This window comes from Tiliqua scincoides, chromosome 2 (genome assembly GCF_035046505.1).
Source record: "Tiliqua scincoides isolate rTilSci1 chromosome 2, rTilSci1.hap2, whole genome shotgun sequence".
Taxonomy (NCBI): Eukaryota; Metazoa; Chordata; class Lepidosauria; order Squamata; family Scincidae; genus Tiliqua; species Tiliqua scincoides.
Genome location: NC_089822.1, coordinates 125,473,335 through 125,490,689, shown reverse-complemented (window position 1 = coordinate 125,490,689; position 17,355 = coordinate 125,473,335). Strand labels below are relative to the sequence as shown.

At 48.0% G+C, this 17,355-nt stretch overlaps 2 protein-coding genes across 4 annotated transcripts in view; one reads left to right on the top strand and one right to left on the bottom strand.

The window, feature by feature from the left end:
• DCTN2 (dynactin subunit 2) overlaps positions 1-4,997 on the top strand; it is a 60,714-nt gene extending 55,717 nt beyond the window's left edge. For both annotated transcript variants that reach the window (XM_066614190.1, XM_066614189.1), the window contains 7 exons: positions 803-868; positions 1,807-1,845; positions 2,183-2,260; positions 2,378-2,449; positions 2,800-2,902; positions 3,128-3,219; positions 4,472-4,997. In XM_066614190.1, the coding sequence (XP_066470287.1) occupies positions 803-868; positions 1,807-1,845; positions 2,183-2,260; positions 2,378-2,449; positions 2,800-2,902; positions 3,128-3,219; positions 4,472-4,558 (537 nt within the window). In that variant the 3' untranslated portion in view covers positions 4,559-4,997. The remainder of the gene's footprint in view (positions 1-802; positions 869-1,806; positions 1,846-2,182; positions 2,261-2,377; positions 2,450-2,799; positions 2,903-3,127; positions 3,220-4,471) is intronic.
• A 951-nt stretch (positions 4,998-5,948) lies between these two features.
• The window catches only part of MBD6 (methyl-CpG binding domain protein 6), a 34,473-nt gene continuing 23,066 nt past the window's right edge, over positions 5,949-17,355 (bottom strand). For both annotated transcript variants that reach the window (XM_066614187.1, XM_066614188.1), the window contains 4 exons: positions 16,016-16,504; positions 14,411-14,460; positions 13,258-13,333; positions 5,949-7,518 (listed from right to left, as the gene is read on the bottom strand). In XM_066614187.1, coding sequence (XP_066470284.1) covers positions 7,444-7,518; positions 13,258-13,333; positions 14,411-14,460; positions 16,016-16,504 — 690 coding nt within the window. In that variant the 3' untranslated portion in view covers positions 5,949-7,443. The remainder of the gene's footprint in view (positions 7,519-13,257; positions 13,334-14,410; positions 14,461-16,015; positions 16,505-17,355) is intronic.

Genomic DNA, 17,355 nt, shown 5'->3' with positions numbered 1-17,355 from the left:
CCTGCTTTCCACAGTTTCTTGAGGATCCCTTATCATTTCCAAATTGCTGGGTTTTTCATCTGGTATTAGATCCGCAATTTTCAACCAGTGTGCCGAGGAACACTGATGTGCCATGAATGCTACACAGGTGCACCATAGGAGTTTTAGGAAGGATCATTTATTAGTAGGGCCAATTTGGGAGATGTGAGAACCCCACCAGTAGCAAGGTGTGCCTTGTCAAAAGACAGATGGTGTGCATTGACAATTTTAGTGCCTTGTCAGTGTGCTGTGAGATGAAAAAGGTTGAAAATGGCTGTATTAGATTATCGGTGCTGAAAGCTGGCCTAAGACAGTTGATGTCCTGAGGTTGAATATGTAAGTTGCACCTCTCCCTCCCTGCATATAGGGTTGATGCCAGGTTGTGGAGGCCATGGGGTAAAGCCATGGGGTAAAGCAATGGGTGAGGGCAGGGAGCAGCTCCTCCCCCCACTTCCTTATCAGCTCATGGGAGGCAGCTGACTTTGGCAGCTGACTGGTACTGGGGAGGGCAGTGTTCAGGGGTCAGCTTGGTCATGTGGGCTCTCTTATGGGTGTGCACCTTCAGCCTTTGGACACCCTCTGATGGAAGTGAGCTGAGTGTACTCAAGATACCGTTGTCTTGGGGGATTGTGTAGGAGGGTCTCCCAATGGATTGTTCCCCACTGTTACATCTTTGAATGGCACCTTAAAATCTGCTGTCTGAAATGGCTGCTTCTAAGTCAAATGGTAAAAATGCTTCATCCAGAGTGCCATCACCCTCATTTTCTTGCTCTGCTCCGTTTAGGTTGTGGAACTGGAGAAGCGCTTGGCTGAGCTGGAAGCCACAGTTCGCTGTGAGCATGATGTTCAGGTGAGGGACAATGGAGTAGAGGGGTGCATGGGGAAAGCAGGAATAATTGCATCAAGGTTCTCCCAAACCCTTTGCCTCATTTGTTAGATGTAGGTGAAGCTGGAGATTTAGGATTTTTTTTTTGTTCTCGCGCAGTGCAGTGCGCAGGAAAAGCAGCGAAAGCAGCACCCCAAGAGCTTCAGCTGCAAATTCACTGTGCATAGTTTTTCCCATCAGCCCCAGGTGAATGCCCATCAGCGTCCTTGTTTGGCACACACTCACGCACCCCAAGTTCAAATGTTATGGGAGAGGGAGAAAAGCACCAGAATTTGGGGTGGGGGTTATGCTATGAAATTAATGAGCAGCAGGCTCAGAATAAAAAAAGACCTTCACTCAACGTGTCATCAACGCCTGGCATGTTGTGAATGCCACTGATTTAAAACACATCCCTGGATGGAAGGCCTGTTAGCTAGCTAGTTCCATGCATAGAGGCAGTCTGCTCTTGTCGCCATGCCCTGGTTTGAAGACTTCCCAGAGTCAGCTGGTTGGAAACAGGATGCTAGTCTTGTTAGATTCTTGGTCTGCTCCAGCAGGACTAACCTCCTTATCAGCCACTGAAGAAAGTGAGATAAAATTGTCCAGTGTGTTATTCCTGGAACTGGCTGCAGGGGCTGAGTGCCGTCAGTTTCTTCAACTATATTAAATGGTGGGTGGCCAGTCTGTGGCATTCATTTCTGAAAAGCAATTGGATTTGTGCCACTCTTAGGTAAGAGCAGGAGGACTTCTGGACTTGGCCATCACATTGAGTTCAGCCTGTCTTCTACAGTTTTCTCTCCAGCTTCAGGGACTAGAAGCAGCACTGCCCCAAGGCAGAAAGTACCTAACACTTCAGACTTGCGGTATGCTGCCAAAGGCTGACCACTGCAGTACTATATTGATGTTTTGTGTTCTTTGTCTAGAATCCTCTGGCTGTTGGACTACAGGGATCCAGTCTTATGGTGAGGCATCGATGGGATCTTCTGGGTGGCTTGTGCTTCTCGGGTTAGGGAGGCATTCCTAGGGGACACTAGTTTGGGCATGAGGATCATGTGTTGGGTTCTTCTAGAAATGAACACGTCAGGATGGATGGGTGCTGAACAAAGCATGTGCGTGTTTCTCATATACACACTTGGAAGTTGGGTGACTGTGGGTCGGGGAGTCCAAGGCAAGAGGAAAAAAAGACTGCCAAGGGGAGTCCATTCCATGTGTTAATTTGAATGTGCCTGCTAGGTATGTGCCTCCAGTAGTTCAGTACTGATTCTAAAATGCATTTCCATTGTCTTATCCTATGCACAGGAAACTGTGGAGATCCTGCAGGCCAAAGTCAGCTCCTTAGACATGGCATCCCTGGACCAGGTAGAGGCCAGACTACAGGTAAGTGTGCACTGTGAGAGTTCTTGTCAGCCCCATTTGAGTTGCATGGAGAGGGCTATGGAATTTCATATACGCTGGCAGGCTGCAGCGCTCTCAACAGATCCTTTTATCTCTTAGAGCGTCTTGGGAAAGGTGAATGAGATCGCCAAGCATAAGTCAGCAGTGGAGGATGCGGACACACAGAGCAAGGTGAGACTCCTTCACACTCCATAATTGGGCAGATAATAATAGCCTTCTGCAGTACTTCTGTGTTTGTATACGTGTGTGTCTGTGTGGGTGCATGTATAATTTGAGGCAGTGTATTGTATGATGTGAGCGTTCAGTCTGTGGTGTTAGGTCTGTGGTGGTTCCTTCACCATTATCATCTTCATGGATATACAGGCATAAACTGTCCCTCTCACTGTGATCAACTAAGCCGTGAGTTTCCAGGCCCAGGCTGAATTCTGTTTCCCCGCCCCCTCGCGTGAGTGTGCAGGAATGCACGTTTGTTGTGGGTGCAGAAAGTATTGGCCCAACTCTTCTCTTTATTCTCCCTACAGGTGCATCAGCTCTATGAGACTGTGCAGCGCTGGAGCCCTCTAGCCAGCACCCTACCCGAGGTGGTGCAGCGCCTGGTCACCGTGCGGCAGTTGCATGAACAAGGTGAGTCCTTGGACCTCTCTGGAGTAGACTGAGGCTTATCAGGTGAATCAAGACTAGAGTTTAGACTGAGTCTTACTGAGGTGAATCAAACAGGGGCAGCCTTAGTTGAAGGGATGCAGAAACACACTTTGACCTTCTGGCCTCACAGTGCACATTGCCCTAGTGAAAAAGAGACTGCCGAAGGTCCTTTCCTTTCTCTCTTGACCCTTGGTTTGTGTGTTACAGCCATGCAGTTTGGGCAGCTCCTGACTCATTTGGACACAACTCAACAGATGATTGCAAATTCCCTGAAGGACAACACTGCTTTGCTCTCACAGGTGGGACTTGGAAAGAGTCATCACTCACATGTAGGATGGAACAGCACTTTGGGAGGGAAGTTAAGAGCTCCCTGCACCGTGCTTTCCTTTTGATGTTCATGTAGGGGTAGAAGCATTTGCAAGGGGAAATCAGAGGGTGGTGATGGGGGTTACATAACCCTTCCCCTGACTCTGTGTGTGCGTGTGTGCGTGCGTGCGTGTGTGTTTTAAGTATTCCCCTCCCCCAGCTGGAAGAAACTAAGGGGGTCATTGGCAAGGCATTGACATTGGAGGGGTTAAGAATCCGCCTCCTCCCAGACGTCTATCTTACAATTTCATTAATGGAGAGACACATAATTAGGACAACGGTTTTGCTGTTATGAAGTAAGTATACCACTGGCTGCAGTCAGTGGTCAGATCAGGCAGTACTTTTAAAACAAAGCAAATTTGCATAATTAAACTGTGGCCTTCCTTGCTATGTTGACATCTAGCCTGAACACACCACCACACCTTCCTTGGTTTAAGCCAGTGTTTCTCAAGGTTTGTCGTCTGCCTTACCACTTCTCATGGTCCACCTATTCAAAGTACACCAGAAGTAACTGGCGATTACATCATCGCCAGTTATTCTGGGTTAGGAGGTCAGATGCGACACGTCACCAGTAAGAAGCTCAGGGTGGATGGGAGGGCTTTTTCGAGCACAGAAAAGCATGCTTTGGAGCTCTGCCTGCCAAACTGAACCCTCCACCACTCTTTGCTGTGTTGTGTTCCTGGTCTTGCTGCTGGGCAGCAGGGGTTCAGGGGTCCTGCAAGTACCACGAGACACCACCTCAGGTACCACTGGTGATGCCTATACAACTGGTTGAGAAACACTGGTTTAAACCTTTAATTGGTATTGTAGCGCAAGTCTGACTATTGTATAGGCTCAGCTGAAAGACTGACCTGGAAATAGTTGCAGTATCCATGGCAACAAAAGACCTCCACTGACTTGAACTATTGGTTCATCTAGCTCAGTATTGATGATGCTGGCTGGCAGTGGCTCTCCAAAATTTCGAACAGGAGCTCTTCCTCTGCCCTACTTGGAGACTGAGCCTGGGCCCTTCTGCATGCAAAGCCGAGGCTCTTCCACTGAGTGACTGTTGTACCCATTAAGGTGTGGTGTGTTTATTGCCGTAGCGCTCCAGGAGATGCAGGTGGTCCTTCAGTCGTGCCCAGGTGAGTTGATCCTGCCTCTCAGTGCCCCTGCGTGACTGATTTATCTCCATGCTCTCTCCAGGTTCAGAAGACCATGAAGGAAAATCTTGTTGCTGTGGAGGAGAACTTTGCCAACATTGATGCACGGATGCAGAAGCTTGCCAAGTGAATCCCTTTTAACTCAAATCTACTAAGGCGGGGCAGAAAGGTTTTGCCTGCTGCCCAGACATGCACTAACTGCGCCGTCCCTTCCCGCCCTCCGCACCTGTTCTTGTGTGCTCTTAGCTGGAGTTCAGTCTTCATGCAGGCTCGTGGACCAAGTGCTCGTCCACCTTTGTTGGAGGGCAGGTGCCACCCCTTTCCTTGCCTTGCCCAATGTCTTGCTGCCCCCCATGGCGATGCTGACTGCAGAAGGCAGCCCTGCATTCCAAACTGAAGAAAGGGGCTGGGAAAGGGGCTCCCCCTTTGCATATCTGTGGGGGAGGTTTGTTCATTGCTTGGCTCCAAACAAGGCGGCTTTTATTTGGAAAGGTGTATTACCCCCTCAGCCTGGCATGGAGGCAGATTGTACTGTATAATTATTTACCATCATTAAACACTTGTGCTTACTGGTCTCTCTTGAGTCTTTTGAGAGGAGGGTCCATTTGCTCATCCTTCTAGAATCTCCAGTTTCTGCTGTATGTTATTTAGCAGTTTTGCCATTTCAGCTTGGGGAATGTGCAAAAGCCCCTTCCGTTCTCCCCATTTGTTGGGAAAGGTTGCACGTCAAACACCTTCTAGGATCACCAACTCTTGCTGCCTGTTCAGCGCCATTCGCACATTGTGTGCAAGGATAGAGATACGTTTGCTTACCAGGGATGACCTAGAGCAGTTCAGTACTATGCTGCAATTTTTTAATAGGATATGCTGATATCTAACTGTGTTTTTCCTCTGCAAACACAGAAAATATGAAGTTTTGTTAATAAGAACATAAGAAGAACCCCGCTGGATCAGGCCAAAGGCCCATCTAGTCCAGCTTCCTATATCTCACAGTGGTCCACCAAATGCTTCACGGAGCACACAAGACACAACCTGTGTCCTGGTGCCCTCCCCTGCATCTGGCAGACTTGAGGTAGCCTACCTCTAAAACCAGGAGCTTGCAGAGATGAAAAAATGAAGTGACAGAATCATTTTTAAAGAGGATTCTGACTCTGTAGAGACACTCGGGTTCAAATCCTTCTTCAGCCACGAAAGCTCAGTGGGTTATCTTAGGCCAGTCACATTCTCTTGGCCTAACCTACCTCATATGGTTGTTGTGAAGATAAAATAAGGAGACGGGACAAGCCACATATGTTGCTTTGAGCTTCAGGCAAGTGGGGAAGGATTAAAAAAAAAATAGAAAATCATGTTGTATTCCATGAAATCTAAATAAGATCCATTTGCAAACACAGTAAAGATCACATCCTGGCAGGGTTTTGCAGCAGCTTCCCTCCCACTTTCCAATGTGAAGAATGGGGTTGTCTCTTGCTAAAAGACTAATCTCCTTATGGTTTGTTTTAAATACATATTTTAATACTTGATACAAAACACACACCCCCAAAAAATAAACAAATAAAGAAACAGTAACTTCAATCTAAGCTTCAAAATATTTTCATCTGTTAAATTAAAAGTCGCTCCCATAGAAAAGCTACAATTCACAATTGTGTAAATTTTTTTTTTACAAAACAAAATTTAAGCTCAAAAAAGGAAAATAGTTTTTCCCCCATTCCTTTTTTTTTTTTTCCTTTCTACAAAACAAAGGCCGAAGTTGGTTGGTTGGTTGAAGTGCATGGTGGGGAGGGGAGGGGCAGCGCAACCTGTACAGTATCTACACAGTGCTTTTGCATAATGCGTTGAGTTGCAACCAGGGGGAGGGCATGGAGCATTTTGGTCTTTCAGAGTTGAGAAGATGGTTGTGTGTGAGTGAGAGAGAAGCAGATGAAAGGGGCTTGCTCTGGCCTAGCTGGGTCAATTATATTCTGAGTGGGGAAAAAAACTCTTCTCCATTAACCTCCCCCTCCCCCAGGATTAGGACCTGAGTGTTCTGTTGAGAATTTCTTTAAAAGGGGAAAGAAAAGAATATGCAGCTGATGTTTGATTTTTTGGGACAGGGGGGCACTTAAGGCTATAGCAGTCCCAAGGCCCCAGTGACAGAGAAGGAAGGGAACAAGCCCAGTCACAACCCAGGCTGTGCCTTAATGCCACTAGTGTTTCAGCAGCATATAAATGGAGGTGTGGGGGCTGTGTTGGAGGGGAGTGAGTTGCTGAGCTATTGGTGGGAGAGTGAAGGCTCCCTGAGCAAGCGTGGCTTATTTTCCTTATTGCTTTGTACCTTTTAGCACTGGGGCAGGAGCTCCATGCGTGTCTGTTTTTTTGGCGAGGCAAAGAGAAAAACTGACTGACTGATTTTTGTACTAAAACCCTGAGCCGGTTCTCACCCGGGTGCTTTAAGTGCACACGGGTCTGAGGTAAGGTGGGAAGTGAAAGGACAGAGGTGCCCCTTACTGGAGCATGCAGCCCTTGCTACTCCTGCTGAGGTTTTTTTTTGAGACCAAATGGTGGGGGGATCGCAAGGTAGCAAGGAGGGTGGTGTGAAAGTGGGGCGCAAGAGGCTATCACACTGCGGCAAGGAGCCTCCCTTCAGAGTGTTGCAAAAATGGCTTTAAGAAGTGCTATAGGTGTGTCCAGCTTTAGCGCCCCTTGTGCCCCCTCAACCCTCCCTCCTGCCTGCCATCAAGTTAATGCTGAGCCCAGAGCTGCACCTTGTGCTTTCAGGGGTCCCCCTTGGAGAGATTCAAGACCCAGGCAAGCGGTGAGGCTACAAACACATTCATGGCTAAGGTGCCAAGAGCCCACCAGCAGCACTGGATCTTCTTGCTGGCATTTCTCCACCCCTTCCCGTCTCTGGTTCAGATGCATAGGGCCTGAGCACCACAGGTGAACGGTGGGTGGGAGTGGGGAGAGACAGAAGTCAGGATGTCCCTGGACTCTGCTTAGATGTGGACAGTGGTGGAGGCCTCCTTGGTTCAGATGATGCTATGTCGGCAGTTTCCTCCTCCTGTTTTTCACAGGCCGGCCAGGCCGTGGCCGCCGAGAGACAGTGTAGTCAACCTAAGGGTGGAAAGAAAACAAGGGTTAAAGCCCACCTGGCAGGCATGGTGAGGAAGCTTGGAGGGGGTAGCTGTACCTAGAGCAATGCATGTAGCAGTCTTCTACCAGGTCCACTTTTCATAAAAAGTGAAAAAAAAACCTGCATATGTGGGTCAAACTCAGCTACCTTACCTGCTTGCTTCTCTCAGAGCCCATTTCTCCCTGACCCTTTCAAAAAGCAATTGTGACTAGGGGCTGGGGCACACAATATTTAGCTGCACTGAGTGTATGCAGGGCAAGTTACAGCTATGGAGAAATCACGCCCATGAGGCTGGCTGAGGCAGGCACTTCCGGTAGCACAATGGCAAGGGCCTTCTGCCTCCAATACGTTAGCCCAGTGGTTCACAAACCTTTTTTTCAACTGGCAGCTCCCCTGACCTACTGGGCTCTCCATTAGGGCTACAGTCCTATACATTGCATAGGATGGCAGATATTTTGTAAGGATTCTGAGGCTCCCCTGGCTGGTTTCCATGACTCCCTGGAGAGCCACAGCTCAGTCTGGGAACCACTGACTTAGTAATTTGTGCCATTCCCCTCTTGAAATTCAGAGAGCAGGAGAAGGAGCAGTAATGAGAGCTGGCACATCACCAAAGAACATAAGAACCTAAGAACAGCCCCACTGGATCAGGCCATAGGCCCATCTAGTCCAGCTTCCTATATCTCACAGCGGCCCACCAAACGCCCCAGGGGATGGCAGCATTTGGTCTAACATCTCTGGGAGGGCTTTGGCATACCTGCCTGCCATAGTGGAGTACCATGTGGGGCCAGTATAGTGCACAACAGCAGCCTTCTTGGATACAGACAGCAACATGAAGTAACCCTAAGCAGGGTCTTGGTCACATCTAGCCCAGCATTGTCTACATGAATTGAATGAACTGGACTCTTGTCCATGCAAGTTTATACAATGATCCATTTGTTAGACCTTAAAGTGCCACAAGGCTCTCTGCTCTTCTGACAGACAATGGCTTTCCAAGCCCTACCACCCAACATCACTTTTTAACAGCTGCTTTGAGTGCCTATTAGGAAGATAACACAGGATATAAATTTGTAAATAAATAAAACTAGAGATCAAAAATGAGTTCTACACACACACACAGTCTCCTGCTCTACCATTTAGCTGTGAGCCCTCCTTGTTTTGTTTTATTTTAACACTTTTATTATTTTATTATTTATATTTTTATATATATTATATTTGATACATTATATTTATATTTAATTTATTAATAATTATGTATTAATTTTATTATTTTAACACAATTTTAATTGTGTTCTCATTATTGTTGTAAGCCGCCTTGGGTCCCTTTGGGGAGAAAGGCAGGGAATAAATGAAGTAAATGAAAAATAAATAACGAAATGAGGCCTAAAAGAGATGTGTGGTGGTGATGGTGATGCATCTCCTATGACAAACAACACCCTGTTTCTACTTTACAGGTTGTTCTGAGGACAACCAAGGTAATGATTGTGACACACTTTATATTCTTGAGTGAGGCAGAACAAATACCAAATACTCTGTCCTTATAACACTGTGCCATGGGCAGAGTGAAATACTCTGCAGGGTTTAGATAGTGTGATATTCTAGACCAGTGGTTTTCAACCGCTGTGTGCCGAGAGGCTGCCTCAGGTGTGCCGCATGGCCAAGGAGTCAGGCAGCAGCAGCAGCAGGAGAAAAAGGGACAGCCCGCGAAGCGCCTGCTGTTGCTGGTGCCTGCCCCAAGCACTCATTGGACAGGCAGCCAGAGAAGCCTGGAAGAGCTGCCAGCAGTGGGAGCGTGGAGGGAGTGAGAGCCAGCAGCGAGCCAGAACATGGGAAGCAGGTACGGAGCCAGAAGCAGCTGGCTGGAAAAGGATCCTTAAGAGACCCTTTTCCTTACCTGCAATGTCCCAAAGTGACTCTCCCTGTGTTGCCTCCACTGGTAAGGCTTTGGCTTTGACAGTAAGGGTGCTGGGCCACAATCCTATCCTCACTTACCTAGGAGTAAGCCCCATTGACTATAATGGGGCTTACTTCTGAGTAGACGTACAGAGGCTTGGTCACACTCTCATTGAATACATGAGCAGGCAAGTGATGCTTTTCTCTTCTCCCCCCCACCTCCTCCCCTCCTGCACACACATTCCCCCATAATTGCAGGTAAGCCCTCTCTTCCTGCCCCTTCTTCTCTCCTCCCCACCTTCCAAAGTCCAGAATCAGGTGCCTTGCATTCTCTCTCTTCCCCACCCACCCCAGTGAATCCTGCACTTGTTTCAGCCACATCTCCTCACTGCTCCTCACCCCACATTTCTCCAGCTCAGTCTCACCTCTCTGCCACTTCCTGGCATATCAGTTGATAACAATGTGATCACGTAATTCCAGAAACCACATATACTTCCCTCTCCAAGCTTCTTGTGAATTTCTTCAATGGTCATGTAATGATCTAAGGCTGCAATCCTAACCACACTTTCCTGACAGTAGGCCCCATTGAACAAAATAGGACTTACTTCTGAGTAGATCTGGTTAGGATTATGCCCTCAGTGTATTAGGCTGCAACCCTAACTACACTCTCCTGAGAGTAGACCCCATTGAACAAAATAGGACTGACTTCTGAGTAGACCTGGTTAAGCTTGTGCCCTCAATGTATTAGTTATATTAGTAATTTAATTAATTTAATTTAATTTAATTGGGGGGGGGGGACAAAGCCTGGGCCAGAAGAGGGCAGCAGGCAAGGCAGAGAGATCAAGTACAGCAGTCCAGATGAAGAGCCGGGGAGAACTGACTCTACCCATGTTTCAGGGTTGGAGACGCTCAGAATTGGGAAGGGGTGGAAGGTTACTCTGTCACCCTAATCTCATGCGGCCTGCCATGTCCACCTTGACGCATCCCTTAGTGGGCACACCTGTTCCTCCCAGGCAACCCTAGCAGCCTGATACGGGGTTCAGTGGAAGAAGTGTGCGAGTGAAGATTCCAATGAGGACAACTCGGTTGAGAGGCTTGCAGATTCACGGGACTTGCCAAGGCTATTATGTATATTGTACTGAAGAATAAACCCCTTTCCTGCAGTAAATTCAACCATGGTATGCTCCTTGGGGCCCTAGGTGGAGGGAGAAGGAAACATGCCTTTCCTCACCTCCTTTGATAAAGAACTTTCCCCTTTGGGTGGAGGTGGAAGAGGCCAGGGCCCCTAGAGGCAGCCACCTTGGCTGGCAGGTTTTGGATGTGGTCATGGGTGACAGTGTGAGAGAACACAGATCTGACTTGCAGAGTGCAATCCCATGGGAACCTGTCCTGTGCCAAGCATCACTGACAAGTAGGCTTTGTACTGCCCTTGAGCAATTGGTGGTTATTTTCAAGGAGGCTTCCACAGGAAGATCTGTAAGAAAAGCCTTCTCCCCTCCCTTCACTGAGCTTGATCTCTGAAAAGGGATGCAAGTCTATCACCCCTTACAATGGTCAGGATAGGCCACAAGCTCAGCCTTACAGCAGTCTCTCAGTGCTCTCCCAGCTACTGTGATTATCTCTGTGCCAAGACTTCTCCTGCAGGTGGGGCTGTAGCTCAATGGCAGAGCACATGCTGTGCATGCAGAAGAGCCAAAGTTCAATCCAAGTAAGGCTGGGGGAAAGGTCTCTCTCCACCACCCTGGAAAGCCACTGTCAAAGTCAGTCTAGATCAGGGGGATCCAAACTTTCTGGGAGAAGGGCCACATCCTCTCTCTGACACTGTGTTGGGGCCCGGGGGGGGGGGGTGAATTAATTTACATTTCAAATTTGAATAAATTTACATACATGAATATATTAGAGATAGAACATATGAATGAATGAAGGTCTTGCAATAGGTAAAGGCCTATAAAAGGCCTTGCACAAAGCAAGGCCAGCCTTTTTTTTGCTGCTGCTGCTGCTGCATCACAGATGTGAAACAGTGAAGGGCACCCTCATCCCACTGCTCACCCGAGAGGTCGAACAGTTGGCCGACATGCTGAGAGTAGTTGCATCAGGCCAGCATGGGCTCCAGTAAGTCTATGGAGGGCCAGAGACTCATTGGAGACTGGGGGGCTCCCTGAGGGCCGGATTGAGAGTCCTCAAGGGCCACATGCAGCCCCAGGGTTGGGGTTTGGGCACCCCGGTCTAGATACTACTGAGCTACATGGACCAAGGGGCTGTCTTGGTCTAAGGCAGCTTCCTATACATTGAGCCTGTTGTCTGACAGTCTTCCCTGGCTTTGTTGCCAACCATTCCCAAAGAGCCCAGAGTACTGGAAATGTCTCAGCATTTGACCTTTATAGAGGCTGCCACCTCCCTAAGGCGTCTTTGTGGAGGTTCCCTTTGTCTTAGGCAAACATAATAATAAAGTGTTGGCATTTATGTAGTGCTTTTTGAATCTGCAAAGTGCTTCAATCTTCTTGCAATAGTCACAACAACCCTGTAAGGCAAATATGACAATCCTGGTGTTGCACCTGAAGAGTTGTGGTCTCACCCAGTGAGTTAAAGGCAAAGGTGAGATTTGAACCAAGGAAGGCCTGAGCCTGACTTAGCCGCTATGCTCTACCAGCTCTCGCAGAAAATGTGTTTTATTCTTCTCTTCTGAGTTTTAGGTACCTGTATAAGTACTGGTATTAATCTGTTTTTATACAGATACAGTTTTGATGTCGACTGATGTGAACCCTGTAAATCGCTTTGAGAATTTTGGAAATAGGGGATCAAACAATTTTAAAAAAATAAAGCCAGTTCGGCTTGGGCTAGGACTGTTGGATAGGAAGTAGTGAAGATGTAGGCAGTGGGATAGGAAGTGGTGAAGATGTGATTTGTCCCCCATCTTTTAAATTCACTTCTTCCATTTTTAGGCTCACGCTGAATTCTCAATAACAGATTTGTTCAGAGTTTCTAGGACATCTGAACACAATGGAAGTCAGAAACCAAACTCTTCACTTTGTGGCACAATCGGGACCCTTGCAGTATATTAAAGTCTCTAATTTTCAATGCCAATAGCCACTTGTGGTGGTTATACTGTACTGATAACACAGGCCAACACACATTTTGCTTCCTTATATGTTACACCAATTCCTGGGTATATTTGGTGTGCTGATTCCAAAAATGGCATCTGTTTTGCCCTATAACGTCTAGTTTTGGAGACACAGCATAGCCTCTTTAGTGAATGGTTCAAGCAGCTTCCTCATGAGGAAGCCTACACCATGGCTTCCTCATGAGGAAGCTGCTTGAACTATTCACTAATGAGGCTATACTATATCTCCAAAACGAGACATGATAGGGCAAAACGGATATCATTTTTGGAATCAGCACCCCAAATTCATATCAAACCACCATAAAGTTTGGGAAAAACTTTTCTGACTCTCAATTTTGTAGGCCTTTGTAATCTGACCACTGCAGTGATGGCTAGAGCACAAGTGGAGGAGGACTTGGGATTAGTCAGTTCTGAACAAGGGTTAGGATTCCTGTTAGGACTATTTTGTAGAGGGGAGGGGAAGAAACTTCACTTCCCTGCCAAGAGTATATCCACTCAGTGCCACCCATCAGAACTATCTCTGTGTTGAGAGGCTTATGTTTTGGAACCCAGAAAGCCTAGGTGGCACTCAGTCAAACACGATGGCCACATGTTTTCCCTCCTGCTCACAGTAGCTCATAATATCTGGGAGGAAAGGAGAGGTTTATTTGCGTGCAACTGGGAGATAGTGGATTCCTTGTTACAAGAAGTGGTGGTTGTGAATGCTTACCAATGGACTGGGCCCTGCGTCTGCACTAGGCCCCCGGATCCGTGTAGTCTCGAGTCGGGCGTTGGGCCGGGGACCACTAAAGAAACCAAGGATGGAGGAATGAAGAACAAGCTAATAATTAAACCTCAGAAATGCAACTGAAACTTTTCAGTGGGAAGCAAAGTCTGCTTGCCATCCCCCCTCCTCCACTTTAGGTCATATGTGGAACCAAAGGGGAGGTAAGTTCCCCACAGACAAGCAACCACTGCTGAAGCTCTATGGTAACGTTAAGAAAAGACACATTTCATACACTCACGTGTGCTTTTCTTTATCGGCAGCAAGTCACATGTATAAAGAGCAGATCTCCATGGACTCACTTCTGTTTATGTTTAGGATGGAAGCATTTATGAATTTTGGGAATTTTTCTTCCAGAAATCTAACACATGGAACTATCCCCAGGCAAATGCACTTTGCCCGCATTCCTAATATTTTTTCCCCCCCGGGTGCAGCCACTGCTCCATGGGCAGCCTCCCCTCACGGGTACATTGTGCAGGGCTGGCCCAAACATGATGCAGTCTAAAATGTTCTCATCGAGCAGCTAGTTGAGGGAGTAGTAAACTGACAAAGGATGCTCTGCACCTTTCATCCATCTGCTACCCCCTCCAGCCCACCACCAACAGAGCTGCTCTACACCTCTTCCCATTTACCAAGTGAGCAGGATCATACGTCATATGCATAAAGAGGGCATCAGGGCAGTGGCAGCCCCCTTCTTCCTCCAGGGTTGCTCTTCCAGAGGAAGAGAGGGATTTTAAAAAGAAAAAAAAAGACTCTGCTGTGGCTGCACCCTCACTCTCCTCATCTATACAACCACTTAGAAAAGTGGCCAAGTGGGCTAGGAGATGGAGAGAAAGAGATGAAGACAGAGCCTGAGCCCACACTGCTCTTTTCTTAGGCTGTGCATTTGAAACGGGACCAGCAGGAGGCAAAGAAGCTACGCTGAAAGCAGCCAAACTGGAAAGGAAAGGAGGTAGGCTTGGCTCAGCTCCCTCCCTCCCTGGAGGACGGCTGAATGCAAGGTGCATGTGTGTGTGGGGGGGGGGGGGGGCACAAGATTAGTGAACCTGAGCACCTCAAGCAGCACTTGAGCACTGGTCAGGTCTAACATGGTGCTTACCCGCTTTTTCTTCTCCGGCCACGTCTGGATGGTCGCCTTCCGGGGGGCCCCTGCAAGAGTTTATGATGGGAAGGTAAGGATAGGCTAGCATCTTCTCCTCTTCACAGTCAGCCTACTAGAGGTCCTGCAGAACCATACGTTTGCCTCCTCCACTCATCTCCTCCACCTGCTCTCTAACCCCCAGATTCTTCAGAGCCCTTCTCCAAGGGTCACTGTACTCAGCACAATTCAAATTGTGGATATGGTTGGTTTAAGGAGGATGTGGATTGTGGTAGGTTTAGGGAAGAAGATCCTATTGAAAATGCTCCCCCGGGAAAACAGCCTATCTAACAAATGCTTTCAATCAGAAAGACGTACATATTAAAATATTCTTTCTAGTATGTTAGTTTTCTATATGCAGCCCAGCCTTTCCTACAAGGGTGTTCAAAACAATAATCTGAAGTCGTACAGAACATAATTACACCACTTCGCTCTGAGAATGTTTCTAAAATAAGGAACTAGTGCCTTCTCAAGTAGGGAAGGCAAGGAAATGATGTAGTGATCTGTGAGATTCTGTGAGTCTTTGTGAGCATTTGTGATTCTGTGAGCATTTTTAGGGGGGGGGGGAAACACACTCTATGTATGTTGAACAATGATGGACAGAATGCAGATTGTGGCCCACTGGCCTATTTCTGGTAGGTCATTTAATGCTTGCTAGAATTCTTGAAAAGAATGTTGGACTAGGTGGACCCATGTCCTATCTAGGAAGTGCCTTCTTAGGTTCTTAAAGCAAGAGTCCATAGTCCTGATCACTTAACACAGATTAGTTGCCCCTGAACTGTTAAACTAATTCTAAGTATATAGTCTTAGGGTGCAATCCTAACCCCTTATGTCAGTGCTTTCCAGCACTGGCATAGCTGTTCCAATGGGGAGTGTGCTGCATCCTGCAGTTGGGTGGCACTCATGGAGGCCTCCTCAAAGTAATGGAATGTTTGTTCCCTTACCTCGGAGCTGCATTGTCCCGATGTCAGTGCTGGAAAGCACTGACATAAGGGGTTAGGATTGCGTCCACAATCTCTAAATGTTACATGTGTTGGTGGGCCTTAGGGTTTCTAGTAATAGCAATTATACTACTCAATAGTAATAGTAAAAACTTGACTATGCAAGACTGTAGTCAGCTCACCCCAATGTAGAATGTGAGATGGGAAAGCACAGGATGGCCAGCTATGTCTAGAAGGGGCCATAATGCTCTCTTGCAGCCATGAAACACAGCTGCAAACCAGTACAGAATAGGAATAAGCTCAGGTAGAGGGCCCAGTCAGAGACATCCCTCAATAAAGAGCACATGGACGTCAGAATTGCCTTGCTGGGGGAGACCAAAGGTTCACTTCTCCAGTGCTCCGACTCCAAAGGAAGTTGTTTGGGAAGTTCTCAGGGAAGGTATAATTGTGTAGTCAACTGGTTTGCCCCCCCCCCCCAGCATCTGGAGCATGGACATATATTGGGCTCTGGTTTGCCCCCCTGTATCCGGAGCATGGACATACCCTGGCCTCTGCAGTGCATGGTCCTTCCCTTGATCCTTTCCCAATCACGCTCTGGCCCTCCTTATTGCAGCAACTGACGTACCTTTATCTCCTGAACAGCGAAAGGCCCTGCCTGGCTTTCAGCACTGCTAGCCGCCATCTCCCCATTGCAGCGCCAGGCAGGATGGGATGGGTGTCCTGTGCCCAACTCAGAAAGCTGACCGTTGAAGTGTCGCCTGCCTCTGCCCCGCCCACCGCCACGCCGTCCAGTCTTGCCACCCCGTCCTGGCCCCCGTGGGAGGCTACTGCCCGAGTCCCCATTCAGCTCTTCTGCACCACGCCGGGGTCGCTTGAGGGCGGAGCGGGAGCCGCTGGCCTCTTGCCCCAGAGGGACCTCCTGCTGTCCTTGCCTAGGTGGTTCAAGGGCTCTGGGCGGCTCTAAGGCACTTGTGGGGGCAGTGTCCGTGCAAGGGGGCAATGAAGTGCTGTGGCCTGGCTCTGTCTCTGGCACAGGGGGCACACTGGACAAGGCTGGGGCTGGAGTTTCGCTTGGGAGCACCGGCTTCTCTGGGGCACCAAAGCCAGGACTCAACTGGAAGATAGAGAGAAAGAGAGAGAGAGAAAAAAAAACCATCAGCTTCAAGCCCATGGTGGTCCAACACACAGCCTGTGAGTCCCTTCCTGTGGCTCCTGAAAGCGCACTCTGCCACCTCCTCCCACTTCAGAAGGTTTTTGGTTTCCCTGCCGCATCATCCCAGCTTTTCCTTTGGAGAAGAAGAAGCCAGAACAGTGCAGCACCGAGACTGAAAAGCCCCGCTATACCCATTGCCACCTCTGTTGCTTGTGTCTGAAATGTCTTCGGCAGGCTCAGAACATGGACGTAATTGGCTGTAATGTCATCATGTCACTGCCAATTACTTCTGGGTCGGCACAGTCAGGGGTCACACAAGGGTCATGCCCCCCTCCGCTACCCAAAGTTGGGCCACCCTGATCTAGCAAATGCTTTGCACTTCAAGGCTTTGTTCTCCAAAATATTATATAAATTCACTTCTATTCAGGTGACTGGAGCTGGCCTAAGAATTCAAGTGGTGATCTATTCTACAAATGTCTTGTTTACTTCAACCTGTCTGTTTCCTAAAGACTAGGTGGCTTTTTGATCCATTTTGTTTGTTCCAATTGTCCCTCGCTCTGGTTTTTTTGTTGTTGTTTTTTAACACCACATCCTAGTGTGGTGTACTATATAGATTGCCGGACTTTGACAGGAGAAATCTGGATTCAAATCTGCACTCAGGCCCAAACTACATAACACAAAAGTACAAGTAATGGTAGCCCAGTGGTTGCTTTAGAAAACAGGAAACACCAATGAAAGCAACATTTCCAATTCTGAAATGGCTGTGGGCAACTGTTAATGATGTGGAGTGTCAGCCTCAACCTTGGGGCTGC